This window comes from Anopheles arabiensis, chromosome 2 (genome assembly GCF_016920715.1).
Source record: "Anopheles arabiensis isolate DONGOLA chromosome 2, AaraD3, whole genome shotgun sequence".
Taxonomy (NCBI): Eukaryota; Metazoa; Arthropoda; class Insecta; order Diptera; family Culicidae; genus Anopheles; species Anopheles arabiensis.
In genome coordinates, this window is record NC_053517.1 from 103,231,484 (window position 1) to 103,245,988 (window position 14,505).

Consider the following 14,505-nt stretch of genomic DNA (forward strand, 5'->3'; position numbering starts at 1 on the left):
TGGTAAGATGTTGTTTGCTTTGGAAACATTGCAGTATCTTCTTAATTACTAAATGTATAACATATATAAATCATGTCATACATTACTACTAATTACTCCTAAATCAAGCAAAACAGGTTGAATTCTAAATTTAAATTCCTCCAAATCCAACTCGATAACAGCCTTTAACTTCTCGAACATTTAAATTGTGTTCCAATCGGATCAAACCTTCATAATGGTAGCTTCACCTTCACCTGGAAACTTCCGCACACGCAGCAAGTAAAAAGACAATTTCCATCCGCACTGCGCACGCATTTCCTCATTTTGCTGCTGCAATTTCCTTTCGTCGCAGAAAGGATAATAATCATTTCCCGGAAGAAATGCCGATATTCGCAAAATGCCACCGAACCGGTCTCCTATTTTCCTTTTCCCGGCGCCACTTTTGAGGAAAAGCTTGCGGAAAGAAATGGCGGACGTTACCGGCGGCGCCTCCGATGCTTTACCACGCCGGCGTCTTAGTGTCGTTCGATTGTGACGCAATTAAAAACCCCTCCGGTAATTGATTCCGTTGCCAGTTTCGCTCGGAAGACGTTTGCGCGAAGGTAAGATGGCATAGGCGACCGGGTTTCGGGTTTTACTTTCGTCATCGTCGTTCCCTTCAGTGCAGCTGGGTAGATTTGTTGTTCAACTCCCCCTCCCGGTGCCAATAATCTCTATCGACAAATCGGAGAAAATCATCACAGAACCGAGGGTGGTGGGGTGCTGTGGAAGATCGGATGCTCACGTTTCGCTGCGAGCATAAAGTTTCGAATATTAGGCGCCCTTCTCCTACTGAACCAAACTCCTTCCAAAACGCTGATGGTACGCTGAGAGAACGGTGAGGAGAAAGCCGCGTTTGAAGCAAGGGGATCCGGCCGTGCGTTTGCGTCTGGTCTGAGATTCTGTGGCCAACGTTGAGGCTGCGGTGAGAATGTGGCACTGCACATGGGGAATGGGGGGGGGGGGAGGTGGTGAAAAATAATGGCACTCCGAAAGGTATGCCGGTTGGCCAGATCGATGGCGATGGCGTGCCAAATTCGCAAAAATGTTATCCACCCCTATTCGCGTAAGCAAAGCTGCCCTTTTCCCACCCTTGCTGCCGCTCTATCCGCGAGGTGGTGGACCAGCATCGTCGCCGTCACCCTCGAAACGGTATGACATTTGGCAGGGGTTTTCGGTTGGGTTGTGCTTTGGTAAATAAGTTTTGGCAGAGCTAACATATTGAGTTAACTTTTCAATGGCTAATTACCTTTCTAAGTTTATAGTTATGAATTAGTAGCATTTTAAGTTGTTTATGAACTACTAAGGGGCTTTAAATATGTTTTTATGATTTTCATTGTAAAAACATTCTTGTTACATATTGTGGTTTGATAGGTTTTGATAATTTTTTATAATTTTTATTTTTAAACAATGTTAAGATAGATTTTTATTTTTTAATTTATCGAGCACGTTTTGTCTACATAACAAATTACAAAATCGTTCTTAGAACCAAAAGACCTGAACCTCATTAAAGCTTTAAACAGACACGATTGAATTGACGCTTTATAAAATAATGAAATTAATAGAAATATAAATAGCTACACCAAACATGAAATAATCGTCTGAAAAGCTAACTTGAACAAGTCTTTAGTTGATTAATCGTAATATGAAAATCTACTTTGTGCCTTAGAGCGTTATAAGAGTTCATCATTTGTAGTACTGGGTCGCTGGAGCAATATAGAGTAGTCCTAAAATCTGGTCGTAAAAGATGCTTTGTGTTTTTGTAAACTTTTTATATGAGATCATGTTAAGTAATGTTCATGGCCCTTGTTTTAGTTATGAGTACCATCGTGTTGTTTTCAGTTATTATTTTATCGCAGTATTTTTGCAGTTTTTTTTGTAAATCAGATGATATTTCCCCTAAGCACTAAAATTTTATTAAATTCAACTTTTCCGTCGAAAACCCCTGTCCACGTTGTGCGAGCCCGCCCAACGAAAGGACCGGGTTAGGGAGCACACAAAACCACGTTCCTGGCCGCGTTTCGCTCGATTAAGGTTAACTGCTGGCTTCGCTCCTTTGCCTACTGCTGCTGCTGCTACTGCTGCAGCTACACACCCAACACTGCCGCCGGATGGAAGGAATTTTGGGATAAATTTATAACCGCCGCTCAGTGCTATCCGTTTCCCAGGTGTACGCTAAAACTCCCGCCCCACACCAAAACCGCTTTTGCTAATTCTTCAAATCAATTCTTCCTGCCGCTACAGTCGGCAGTCGTGCCAAAATCCCGAAATCCCCTTTTTCGGTTGCGATTCTCGCTCTACCTTCCTTAGATTCGTTCTTTGCCAAATTCTTCCGAACTACGGGTTCGCCGAGGTAAGGGAAATATTCCCAACAGGAATTCTTTCCATGGAGGAATGCTTGAAATTGAAGCACTGAGCTCCAAATCGGCACCCTACCGAGGGAGACGGGCCTCGAAATACGGCGGCCGTCCGGGGACCCTTTCGGGTAATGAATTTATGTCTAGAATCGGCACACCGATCTTTGCCCCGATGAAAGATGATGGCCGCGGGGAGGCTTTAAAGCAGAACAACGCTCCAATCACCTTCCTAATTCGCTTAATTTCAATCCGGTCAGATACGGCGCGCATACGGCTTTGTGCCGGGCAGAAAGATTAGGCTGATAAAGTCGTTTCAGGGAAAAATGAGATTACCCCTACCGGTGGAAGCCACGGCCGAAGCGATCTGGGAGTGGAGGATGAAAATGGCCAAAAAATAGAGCCATTTCGCTGGCCACTGTAGGCGCTGTCTATTAACGCTCATTATCCTAATCGCGACGGGAGTAGGTGGGATGGGGTCCGCTATTGTCCCTTTTCTTTCTGTGACACGTGAGTTTGAGGCAGCAAAAGAAAGAAAGAAAGAAATAACGAACCCGTAAGATGATTAGCGAGAAAAGCGTGCTGCTGAGTTTGGGTGATATTTTTGCGATAAAATGTGATTATGAGATGAGAAAAGAGGGAGCAGCAATAATCGGCGTTTAACTGTGTGCAACATAAATTTGCTTTCTTTAGTGTGAGGGTTGGCTTCTTTGTTTGTAACAACAGGTGGCGAATGAAATGTGATTTTAGTCTAGTTAAGTCACAAATCACAAGGGGGAATTAGTGGCATAATTTAAAAATCATCTTTTGATTTCATTTTGTATCTTTGTGCTCGTATGTGGAGCTTTGCTCCATTGAGATCTCCTAAATAGAGTCATATTTGATCTTTCTCGGTTCGGTTTGGTTTGACCAGCTGCGCTTGTCATGTTTATGTCATTTTTCCAAGCGAGTTAATTACAATTCCATTTTGCCTTACGGACACTAATCCACCCTGTCGGGACTTTAATCTCTACAGGCGCCACGGGACAGAACGGTGAGCAGGGTGGAATATGAAATATAACCAACAGTCACACAAAAGGCTTCGTTATTGATTGAGTTTATTTAATCAAATTTAATTTGTGTATTGTATTTCCAGACAAAAATGTACACTGGGAGAGGTAACATATAGAATAATCACTGTAATCTATAATTAAATCTAATAAAACGTCTTCTTCAAATGCCACTCAAGATTGCGTATTTTGAAAAGGACGTTTTTCCTTTCTAATACTACTGTTTGAGAGCTCGGGAGCATTGTTGATTACTTGTATTAACTTATTCCAACAGTGTGACAGCAAAGGCTCTGCTACATTCACACCAGTCGCTTTGGATTAAAGCTAAGCTAAGGAAAAAAGAAGGCAAAAAGTGATGGATAGAATCATTGGCTGACCCAGGCTCGGAGTAATTCGTCATCACTCGCCCCGGGGCCGAGTGCAATATGCACCCTTTTCCCCCTCTACACACAAACACACAACACTACCACTGCGAGCACCAATATGCCCTGCAGCTAATAATTAATCGTTGTCGCGGCACGTCGACCACCACTGTGATCAGCTCCAACCGAGAGCCGCCTTTTTGCCAGCCTGCCAGAATTCACTGGCAGCAAGAATGGGTGAATGTGAGGGCAAGAAGCAGACACACAGACACACATTCACAGTTCAAGACACCCTCTAGCCGATCAATTCAACTCCGGCACGACGGGGGCTGCTGGTAGAACAACAGCCGAACCACCCGCAGCTTCACACAGCTTCTGCAGCCGCCCGGGTGACCCGGCTGGCTCGATCTTAGCCCGAGCTTACTCACTCGCTCACGAGCGGCCAACAATTTGAATAATTTCTATGTCAATCCGGCCGCTGCCGTAATGACAGGGGGTTTTGTTTTCATTTGTGCCGCGCGCCAACCCGTCCCAAGCCCGGGCTCGGTTCGGGTCAACCGGTGGCGATTTAGGAATTTGGCTCAAGTTTGCCGCTATCCCTCCGCTTTCTGTTCACGTCCGCCAACGGTTTGTCCTCGTCCGGCAAAAGGAAGGGGGGTTTGATCGAACGTTTGTGCTGTCGTCATAAGTCGCTGGTCGCTCGATCGGAGTAGAAGCAAAAAAAACAGTGTTTAGGGGGAGGTTTGTTGCGCGCGCGCGCCCCCGCATTCCAGTCCAACCGAACGATGATCGGTTTCCGACAGTGATCGTTTGGATTGTTTTAGGTAGTAGTTACGGGTGGCTTTCTATCTCTCTCGCTCTACTGCTTCCCTTGGCAACGGTTCGCAGCGCAAAGCAGATCGATCTTTTTCCCCTTTATGTCCAGCGTGCTGGTCTATCCTTATCTGGAAAACACAGCCAAGGTCAATTGTAATGCGGAAAATGTTCACACCGTTAGGGTGCTGCTCCGTGAGCAGCCGCGGACAAATAGGGCAAGACGGACAAGACGGGTTGTTTGCATGCAATTTGGATTTGAATACGCACGTGTATTGCGCATCGATCCACTGAAAGTTTGATCGTTTACTGCGCTTTACGTTTATGTGACGAGTGGAGTGATATCATTGGGCTTTAAATAACTCCGTGTCGTCAGGGAGCATGCCGTTGTCATGTACATTACAAGGAAGGAGACAACCAGTTGAGAGATCACTCTTGGCAAACTGTATTGCAAGATGGATCTTTTAATGTCACTCATTTTAAGAATATTCTTAACAGTGTTTTACCTATTGTTAATGTAATATTTGTCTGCTCTACACCTTGCACCCTATTTTGCACGCTAAATAATTCTTCGCTATCCTCACATTGCACCCAGTGATCATTGTGCTGCTCCATGGTTAGATGACGATCGCTGTAAGTACAAACACGTGCTGCTGTCCGCGTGCACAAGCACAAATGCACAAACATGCCTAAAACAAGCAACAACCCCAGAAGAAGCAACCCTCTGCTACAGCAGAGAGCAATTTGCACATTTATCTTAATCGTTCACTTCCACCTGCATAATTCGGCAGAAGGTGCTATTCTCTTTGCTTAGGGGTTGTTGTTGTTTTTTGCCCATTTTGTTTTTGCAGTACGTTCATCCCTGGACGTTCTTCAAACGCTCCAATACACACAAACACACACTTCCCGCTGTTGCGATGAAATGACGGGAGCGCGAACACCGGTCTTGCCAGCGCTGGCAAGCCAACAACCGGCCATGACCGTCCTGGTTGGCAGACCGAAAAGCGTAACGCGCCAGAGACTGCTGTTCCCCGCCCAAAACTGCTGGAGCTTCGAGTGCAGACGGCAAGTTGGCAAGTTGACGCGAGTTGAAAGAGAATTTTTACAGGGAGGAAACAGGGAAACAGAGTGGTAATTTCCTTGTGGTCATGGTTTTCAACGAAATTTTTCGCCAATTTTCGCCCATCGCGATCATCACCGTCGGACGCGTTGGCTTGCGGACAAAAAATAAAACCGGATCGTCTATGTGCGCTGTGCCCGGTTGCTTCGGAGCGATTGGCAGTAATCCTGCTTAGCCGTGTGGTGAAGTGTCTTGACAGAGAGAAAGAGAGAAAGAAAACACACACAAACACGCGTTCGAATCCATCCGCATCCATGACGACGCTTTTCGATGCTCGGTTGGCTACTGTTAAACGTCTGCTTAACGCGGCCGTTCTTGCGCCGCGGTTCTTTCGACTCTCTGTTTTTGGGGGAAATTGTATGCCCAAGAAGACGGCACTGACGGCAGATGGCGACGGACCATTGACCTGTCGGATGATGGCCCCCGTGTGGAAACCGGGAACCAGCGCCACGCCACGTCGGGTCGATAATCGGGTTTTAGCGGAGCGAGCAACGGGCATGGCCGACGCCGACGCTGTGTGACGTCGTGATGGCTTAATCTGACACTTTCTAGCGAAAAGGGAAGTGGCGAGCGGCGGCCGGAAGTTGTGCCTGCGCGGTGGGAAAGTTGGTGAGCCGGATCCACTTTCCCGTGACGGGTGTGTGTGTATAAGTGTGCGCCATGTGCGATCAATTGTCAGCTCGTTTATAATTAATAGACGCAAGGGTAGCTAGAAACAAGTGCGAGCAATACTGAAACCTTTTTGCACTGTTTTTAATTTTACTTTCGTTTAAAAAGAAAGATTGAAAATTGCTGAAAAGTATGGATGTTTCAAGTAAGCTGCAGCAGCAACGTGCTTGAAAACTATCCAACCACAGCTATCAGCAGCCGCCGCAACCTTGAATCTGATCATAAATCACGCACCATCATCCTTGAGATTGAGGGAACTTCACCTCGAAACCGTTCAACTCAACCCTATGATTTTGATGCTCCAAAAAGTCCATCAATCAGATAACAAGAAGAAGAAAAAACTGCAAGATTGAATCAGCAGCAGCGGAACCATCTTCACCCTCGAAAGCTCTGGCTGAAAATGAATGGTTTCCTTTGAAAGTGAAACTGCGGTGGCTTTCCTTCTGGCGACGGTCTATTTCGGAACGGAACGAATCGGACCGGAATCGGGGCGGAGATTTTAAAAGAGGGTGCTGGTGCTGGTGAAGAACTGCTGATGGCTCTCACTTTTTGTTTGCTGTGTTGTGAATTGTTGTGGCTTGTTAGCTATTTGACTGGAGAGCATCTGCTGAACTACTATTGCTGGGTTTGGTGGTTTGTTTTTACATGAAGAGAGAGGGAAAGAGGCTTACATTTTCGTAAGAGGTTATCAAAAATAATATTATAAATTCAAATATCTATTGATGGATGCTAGAGAGTATAAGTGCAGTTTAAGTAAATGAAAACAGTGTAAAAAGCCACAAAATCTTCTCCTGATTGGGCGTGACGTCAACGCCTCAAACAAACAAACACAAACAGTGTGTCAAACCGCAAACTGAAGCTGCTAGCAATTCGATCGTGCAGCATGGCATAATTATTGCAGTGGGTCGTGGGCTTGCACACGAAGCCTAATCGGCTGACTGACTTCGCCTCGCCTCGGCACCATGCACGGGGAAGCGTGAAAAACTAATCGATCGTTAGCGACGTACGGACCCTGTCAACCAAGCCCGCCCAACCGTGCGGGATGTTACTCGGTGCGGTGCTCAAGCAACGCAGCGGCGGTGGCAGGCCGGCAGGAGTTCATTCATTAGAGCTTTCGAATGGTTTCCACGCCAAATTAAAATCTCGTCAGCAAAACCAACGACAGTTTTCCCTCTCGGTGGCGCTCGGAAGCTCGGGAAACCGCTCAACCGTTTGTGTATGTGTGCCGAGTGAGTGAAAACAGATCTCTTTCCGGCTCGATCACGCAATCGTGTCACCGCAAAATGGTGGCCCGCTTAATTAGGAGAAGAGTGAGGGGTGGCGTGCCCATGGGGAGGGTTGGTTACTTCCGATTCCGACGATTCGTGCGGTGTGCCTCGCGCCGCTTCGAGGCCACATCGAGCACAGTTGTTGTGTGATTAGATCGATACGAATCCGTTTCGCGATTATGATGCGACTTCAACCAGAGACGATGGGGGGGGATGGAGCTCCCTTAAGGGCCTTCGCGGAAAGATGACATGACGGCATCGGGTACGGTGGATCATGTGTGCCGTCACTAATGAGACGCTAACCTTCGTGTGCTCTGCCCCTCGCCGAGGACGGATACGATTAATGAGCAGATAGGTTTATTGTTTTGGGAAGTGATGGCGGTTTGGCGAAGCGTTCGATTCGTTTCACATTGTTTACGCGGTGATAGAGCGACAAAGAAGCTTCACTACAAACTTCATATATTCTTTCTTACACAAAAAGATGTTTTGCTCTCTGTTAATAAGCAATATTTTACTAACTAATGTTGAGACCGGACAAAAAACTGCTTCAGACTGCCCTTAGGACTGAGGATGGAGAAGAACATTTGTCAAAATTGCCATCATCCTCATTAAAATTTTTAAGAGTAATTAAGTATAACTAATCTTTTTAAAAGTTTGAATTTATAAAAAGGTGAGTATTTCAGCTCTCACCGTAGAAAATCAGTTAACAAAAACGCTGTAAAACTTAACCAATCATCGTTCAGCAGTCCACCATGTGCTCTTCAATTACCTTTCTTACCTTTTCAATTCCCTTGAAACTCTACCCGTAGCTCTTACTCCTTGCTTGATGTTAAAACTTTTGCACTCTCAAACAATTAAACGCGAAGCTAAACAGTACAGGCGTTCTTTCCGTTAAACTTTTATCCTGCTCTTCAGGTAGAGTAGAACCCCTGTCCGTCCCAACCGGAAATGGATGTTTAGGCTGTGCTGTTTAATGGTGCGCTAATTGGAGACGAAGAATCGTAAAATAAGAACGACCAGACTAAGGCATAAAACTTCCTCCCTTACCAAAGACGGACGAACAGCAGCAACTTGGACAACTTGGCCGATAATCGATTGTAAGGGGCGATCGCGTGCGCACACAAACGATGATGTCCAACGACACAAGAGAACAGAGCATGATGGCCAGATTGTGCCCGACCGACGAACGACGATGCTGCTGATGATTGTTGTCTTGTGACACGAGGGGTTTGGGGTGGGAGGGCATTCTGGGATGGTGGGTGGTAATTAATTTATCCTCCTTGCAACACTTTACCATTGCGAAAGTGTGGACGCGGTGTGCCCGGGTATTCCTCTCCGAGCTGGCAGCAATGTCGATGCAAAAAAGAACGACTTCGATCGGGCAAGGAGGGGGAGAGCGTTATGAGAAATATCAAACAATTTATTCAGTGCCAATAAAAGCCAATTCCTTTTGCCGTGCTGTACCACCGTGGCTTTGGGTGGAAAGTGGCCAGCGCGTACGTTTGCGGACGGAAAACCGACCAATGCTCCTTTAGTTCCTCCGGTCGGGTGATTAATGTAATGGATTGATGTGGCTTGCTGCCCGGCGTGTACTTGACGCCGGAGTACAGGGGAGGTGGAGGCCTCTTATAATCATGATGAGTGTGCCGGGGCCTTATTTTGTTTTGTGAGGTGTTTTGGCGTGAGTGTGTGAGTGTGCGGTGCTTTGTTTATTATTACTATGTTTGCTCCACTCAAACTCCGGTAGCCGGTAGACGATGGTCTAATGTTTTTGTGGGCAGGGGACAGGGGAAAGATGTGAAGAGGCGTGCGCACAATGTGCGCGAAGATTGCGAATTTTCTTCACAACTGGTTTGTTGTTGTTGCTGCTGCTGCTGCTGCTGATGCTCTTCAAGTATCTCCTAATTGCCACCGTCGTTTGCGGTGAGGCGTTAGAGGGGGGAGTGAATGGGTTGGTAGCGCCGGGTCTGCTGCAAACTGCTGCGAAATATTATTGACCTTCTGGCCAATCCTGGCTGCCGGCTGGTGTGGATGATTAGTTGGCTGGTATGAAGGAGTAAAGGTGCTGCTGTTGTGTTGGAAAACTAGGCTTGTTTCAATTAATTCCAAACAACTTCTTAGCGCTTGAAGTATGTTTGAGAGTTTGGAAGTGTGTTTTACAAAGTCTCAGAATGTCACCAAAATACTTCATCGGATATTATTATCTAACTATCTAATTATATAAATATTTATATCTAAATTAATCTAATTATTATTATCTACCGCAGAAAACAAGTGTTACCAACTCTTTACCAACCAACTCTCTGTTTAAAAGAAACGATTTCTGCATCTTAGTCATTGGAATTGCATCTTGCATTCGGTAAAAAATGCTGTTCTCACACTTCTTCATCCTTCATGAGCGTTTATGATTCATTCCCATCTTCTTGCGGGGAACCCATCCAAACCTGTTCTTGGCAAACGATGACTCAAATGAAAGATCGTACAAAATCACACTAAACGCTTACCAGGCCACGAAGAATGTGTGCACAAATAACAACAAAAAAACGCTTTGAAATGCATTTTGTTCGAAATGTGTCACTTTTGGATCGCGCCTTGCAACTCTTCCCCAAAACGTGCCTGGACGGTGGTGATGGTGATTGAAATCGCAAAATGAACGCTCTTATTCCGGGTCGGTTTTTTCTACACCTTCTGATGATCGTCGAAGAAAAAAAGGCTGCCCGGAAAGCATCTGCCACCATGGTGACCGTTTTATCCTTTCCAAATGCAACAGGAGGGGAACTTCTAGGTCCAGGTTGGAAATTAAAACCGAACATGCATCATACAAGCTCACCCTGGGCGTCGTCGAACGGCCAACAAACAGGCGCTTACGATGAGTGCGCTTACACTCGATACACTCTCGATGCTTTTTTGTTGTGCTCTCTTCCTTTCTCTCCCTCTCTCTTTCTTTAATGTTCTGTGTTTGGTCTGTGCAAGCCATCCTTCGGTGACGCACTCAAGTGCATCGCATTTAACTTGCTCTCGAAACTGTCAAACGACGCAGGAAACAGTCCCACGGGCGAAGAGGAAGTGTGCGGCCGGCGAAACGAAAAAAGTAAGACAAAAAGTTAAACGAAAAAAGTTTTGTACGATTGGCTTTCAAGGCTGCCGTAAGACCGTATGGATGAGTTGGTGTCTTGTGTGTGTGTGTTTTTGTGTCATAAAGGTCTCGGCTATTTATACGTGCATACGTGCCTCGATGCTCCCGATGCCGCACACGGCTAGCTTCGTTTGACTGTGACCGAAAGCAAACGGGTGGAGTGCAGGTATGCTAGCAAAAAAGCTCCTTCTGCTCTAGCGGACCAGCACAAGCAAAAGGACGGGATAGCCGGGAAAAAGTTAGATTGTTTATTTGCGTTCCTGCATCCCCCCCCCGCCGGTGGCTCATCTCGGAAACGATGATAGTTTTGTTGTCTTTCGCATGCGAGAGCTGCTCCGGGGCAGAATGTATGGTGCAGGTATTGTTCTGCGAACGTCATCGCGGTAGCAGAACACTCTATTTGCCAGCGACAATCCATAGCCAACAGAGAAACACCCGCATATTTAATGCCCGGAACGTGTGCTGCACCACACCGTGTGGCTCGGAAGAAGTGGAAGAAATGGACAGGCAGGCAGCGCAGGACAGTCGGCCATCATTTCTTGGGCGAATGGAATGGGGGTGGTAAAAAGCTTTCCCAATACGGGACATTGCGACACAGGGCGTTTGAATGGGGAGGCGAGCGCGGGAAGGAAACTTCGGAAAGTTATTCCGCTTTTTTATCTGTTTTTCCACCAGTTTTTTGGTATTGTTTTTTTCTTCTGCAACCATTCCAACACCGCACTCAAAGTTGTTTGCACGTAGAATGAGAGCGAGAAAGAGGACGGGTTTGGATCGCTTCATAAGGGTTTGGGCAGTCAAAGCCTTTCCCTTCTCTAGAACGGTGAAGATGGCACGCAACGCCGAAAGGTAGATGCTCAGCCTGCTTTAGGGTGCAGGCAGGCAAACCGGGCAACAGAACACTGTGTGTTGTGTGTGTGTGTGTTTTTTGTTCCTTCTTTTGCTCCCGCAGAATCGGTCGCTTGTCGGCTGTCCCTTAAAACTGGTTTTTTGCAAGCCAGAATCCTCCACCCATCATCCTTCCTCTGTTTCTCTTCGTGATAGTTAGGCGTGTGCCTGTCGATTGTTGTTACTTGTCTCCACTCCAGAGTCTGGCCTGCATGCCCACCATGCCCAGATGCAACCTCTCATGCACATGCAAGCGCGTGTGTGTGTGTTTGCAAAATGGGCTCGATCTGCATGGTCGTGTTTGTTTGGATCGTGTTCGTTTCTGTGTTTGTTCGCGGTTCGCCAAACATGAAGATGATGCCCCCTGGATGGTACGGATCCCGGTTTTCCGTTCGGGCTGAAAGAATTTTACTGCACTGGGAAGTGCATTCTTTGCCCTGCGAGTGCGGTTTTTACGATGTGGTGTATCAGCCGGGAAGAGCGTTATGTTTCAAAGAACATCATGCATGTTTTAGTATAATGCACTAGAATTTTTAAAAAGCTTCAATAAGTAATTCCGTAAATAAGCTTTAAAAGTCTTTTTCACAGCCGTTAAGCGACGAACCCTTGATCATTCGATCGTTAATTTGTAGTGATCTTATGTATAGATTTATTAAACCATTATTTTTACAACGAAACGTTATTTAAGATCATATTTCCTATGTTTATTTAAGCGTTAAACGTTGAGGTCCACTGTGCATTAATATGTTGCTTCCTGATCGACTCACTGATCGGGGGTTCGTCGCTTAAATAATATCGAAAGACTTCAATTTGGACAACTCTGTTTCATAACACTTCTATACTGTTCTAATTAGAATGTTTTATTTTCCTTGAATCTACATCGTAATGGATTGCTTTTACATTGATAAATTTAAGATTTTTGCTGAAATTTAATGCTGAGAATATTAAACTAACTCATTCGATTAGGAGTTTTTGTTTTGTTATTATTGAACGCATCCAACGCACATATTAATTTGGTAGCACATTTGCACTAAAGCATGTTTTCAGGATCATGTTTGGTTTCCCCACTTTCTCAGCCTTCATGGGCATGGGGAAGGGTTTGCTGGCTCGCTGGCTCTCTGTGGTAGCCTGTTGATGGATATCTCAGTTGGTTCGTTCATCCGCCCCAATACTACTCACGAGCAGCACTAACCCACAAGCTTCGGTGACACTCATTTCATATCAGGTTCTCTCTTTCTCTTTCTCTCTCTTTCTCTCTTTCTCTGTCTCTTGCTCTCCATTACAGCACCACCTTTTCTCCGTCGCATCGGAAAGCACAGAACAAGCACAGGGTGGAAAAAGCAAACCCCCTCAACAAAACCCGCTGCGAGAAGAGAGCATCGAACGTGCTGCTTTTATTTATGTTTTGCGTTTGCGTCTCCCAAGAATCAACTGGTTTTCTTATCTCCTTCCTGCCTGCAAGCACCTCGGCACCGGCCAGCAGGGAGGGGGGGGGCTGCATCCAGCATTTGCTGTTGGTTCTGTTTCCTGCCTCTCGATTCAATGCTCCCGTTGCTCTCTCCCATCGTACCCCGTTCTCCCCGCTCTGCCCAAAAGCTCGTAGCTTCGTAGAGAAGGTTTCGTTTCATTTCATCGCCGTCGTGGTCGTCGCGGCTCAAGAGCGCATCGCGTTGACTTTCCTTAACCGTGGCTTGGGCAGCGTTTTTTGTTGCTGCTGCTTCACTTCACCCTCCCTTTTCTCCACGGGGACGCTCCGAGCCCTTTTCGAGCAGGCTAAGCCGGTCCTGTAGTTCCTGTAGCAGTGCATAACACACACACATACATACATACATACGCCCAACCTACACGTACAGCAAAGGCCGGACCAGCAGCATCAGCAGCAGCCGCACGATCTGATGCGGTAATAATTCATTTGTATTTATTCTCATTTCTCTTTTATGCTAAAATGCTATGCGGCCCGCGTTTTGCCATTAGTAGTGCTTCCTTTACATTGCATTCAGAAAATGGGGAAGCTTGTGTGTTTGTGTGCGCTGGTTCTGTGCCTGCTCCATAAGCCTCTTGTAAGCCAAAAGGAAGCGAAAGGAAATAAGCATCGAGCATATATACAACATCGTCTGGCTGGCTGGCTGGCTGGCTGGCCCGCATGGCTGTGTACGTACGTTTTCGCAAAAGGGAACTGTTGCACTCGAGATGCTGTCGGTCGGATGATGGGTTCTTGTGTTGTGTGTTGTTATTTTTCTTCCTTCTGCCCGCCGCGCACTGCAAGCGGGCATTCTTTCCAGCCCGTCCCCGTCCCCGGCTGCTTGCGGTTCATGCGGGGCATACTTTTTCCGCCCCTCATTTCCATACCCTGCCATGAGTGCGTGAGCGGGGTGAGTGTAAGCTTTTTCGCTTGAGCCAGAGCTCACGGCACCGAGACAGGAGAGTGAGTGGAGTTGGAGCCGATTTGTGGAGAGAGTCGTTTTCGTTTGAGTGGCTTTTGGGGCGATGTGACGGCACAGCATAATGCGTGAATTATGTGCGTATGTGTGTGTGTGTCTGTATTTCCATTTAATCGGTACGTATGGTTGGGGAGTAACAGGAATTGGGCTTTCGGGTGCCATTCACCCGCACAATGTGCACATTGTTTGATATGCAATACAACGATCGGAGGACGCTCGGTTTCAATATGAACAAATGATGGTGTTTGCGGAGGGGGGGGGGGGTTTCCCTATTTTGGGCACAACAATTGAACGCACGCCTTCATCCCTTTCATTCAAAAGAAATCATTTTTCCAAGCCCCTCGATAGCGTATTGATGGGCGCATGGTTAAATTGCGCTCCCCACACATT

General features: G+C 46.5%; 1 protein-coding gene across 1 annotated transcript in view; it reads left to right on the forward strand.

Annotated features, from left to right (window-relative positions):
- The first annotated feature begins 11,134 nt into the window (after positions 1 to 11,134).
- Positions 11,135 to 14,505, forward strand: part of LOC120894982 — a 134,861-nt gene continuing 131,490 nt past the window's right edge. Inside the window, exon 1 of the mRNA XM_040297916.1 lies at positions 11,135 to 11,147. Within this exon, the coding sequence (XP_040153850.1) occupies positions 11,135 to 11,147 (13 nt within the window). The remainder of the gene's footprint in view (positions 11,148 to 14,505) is intronic.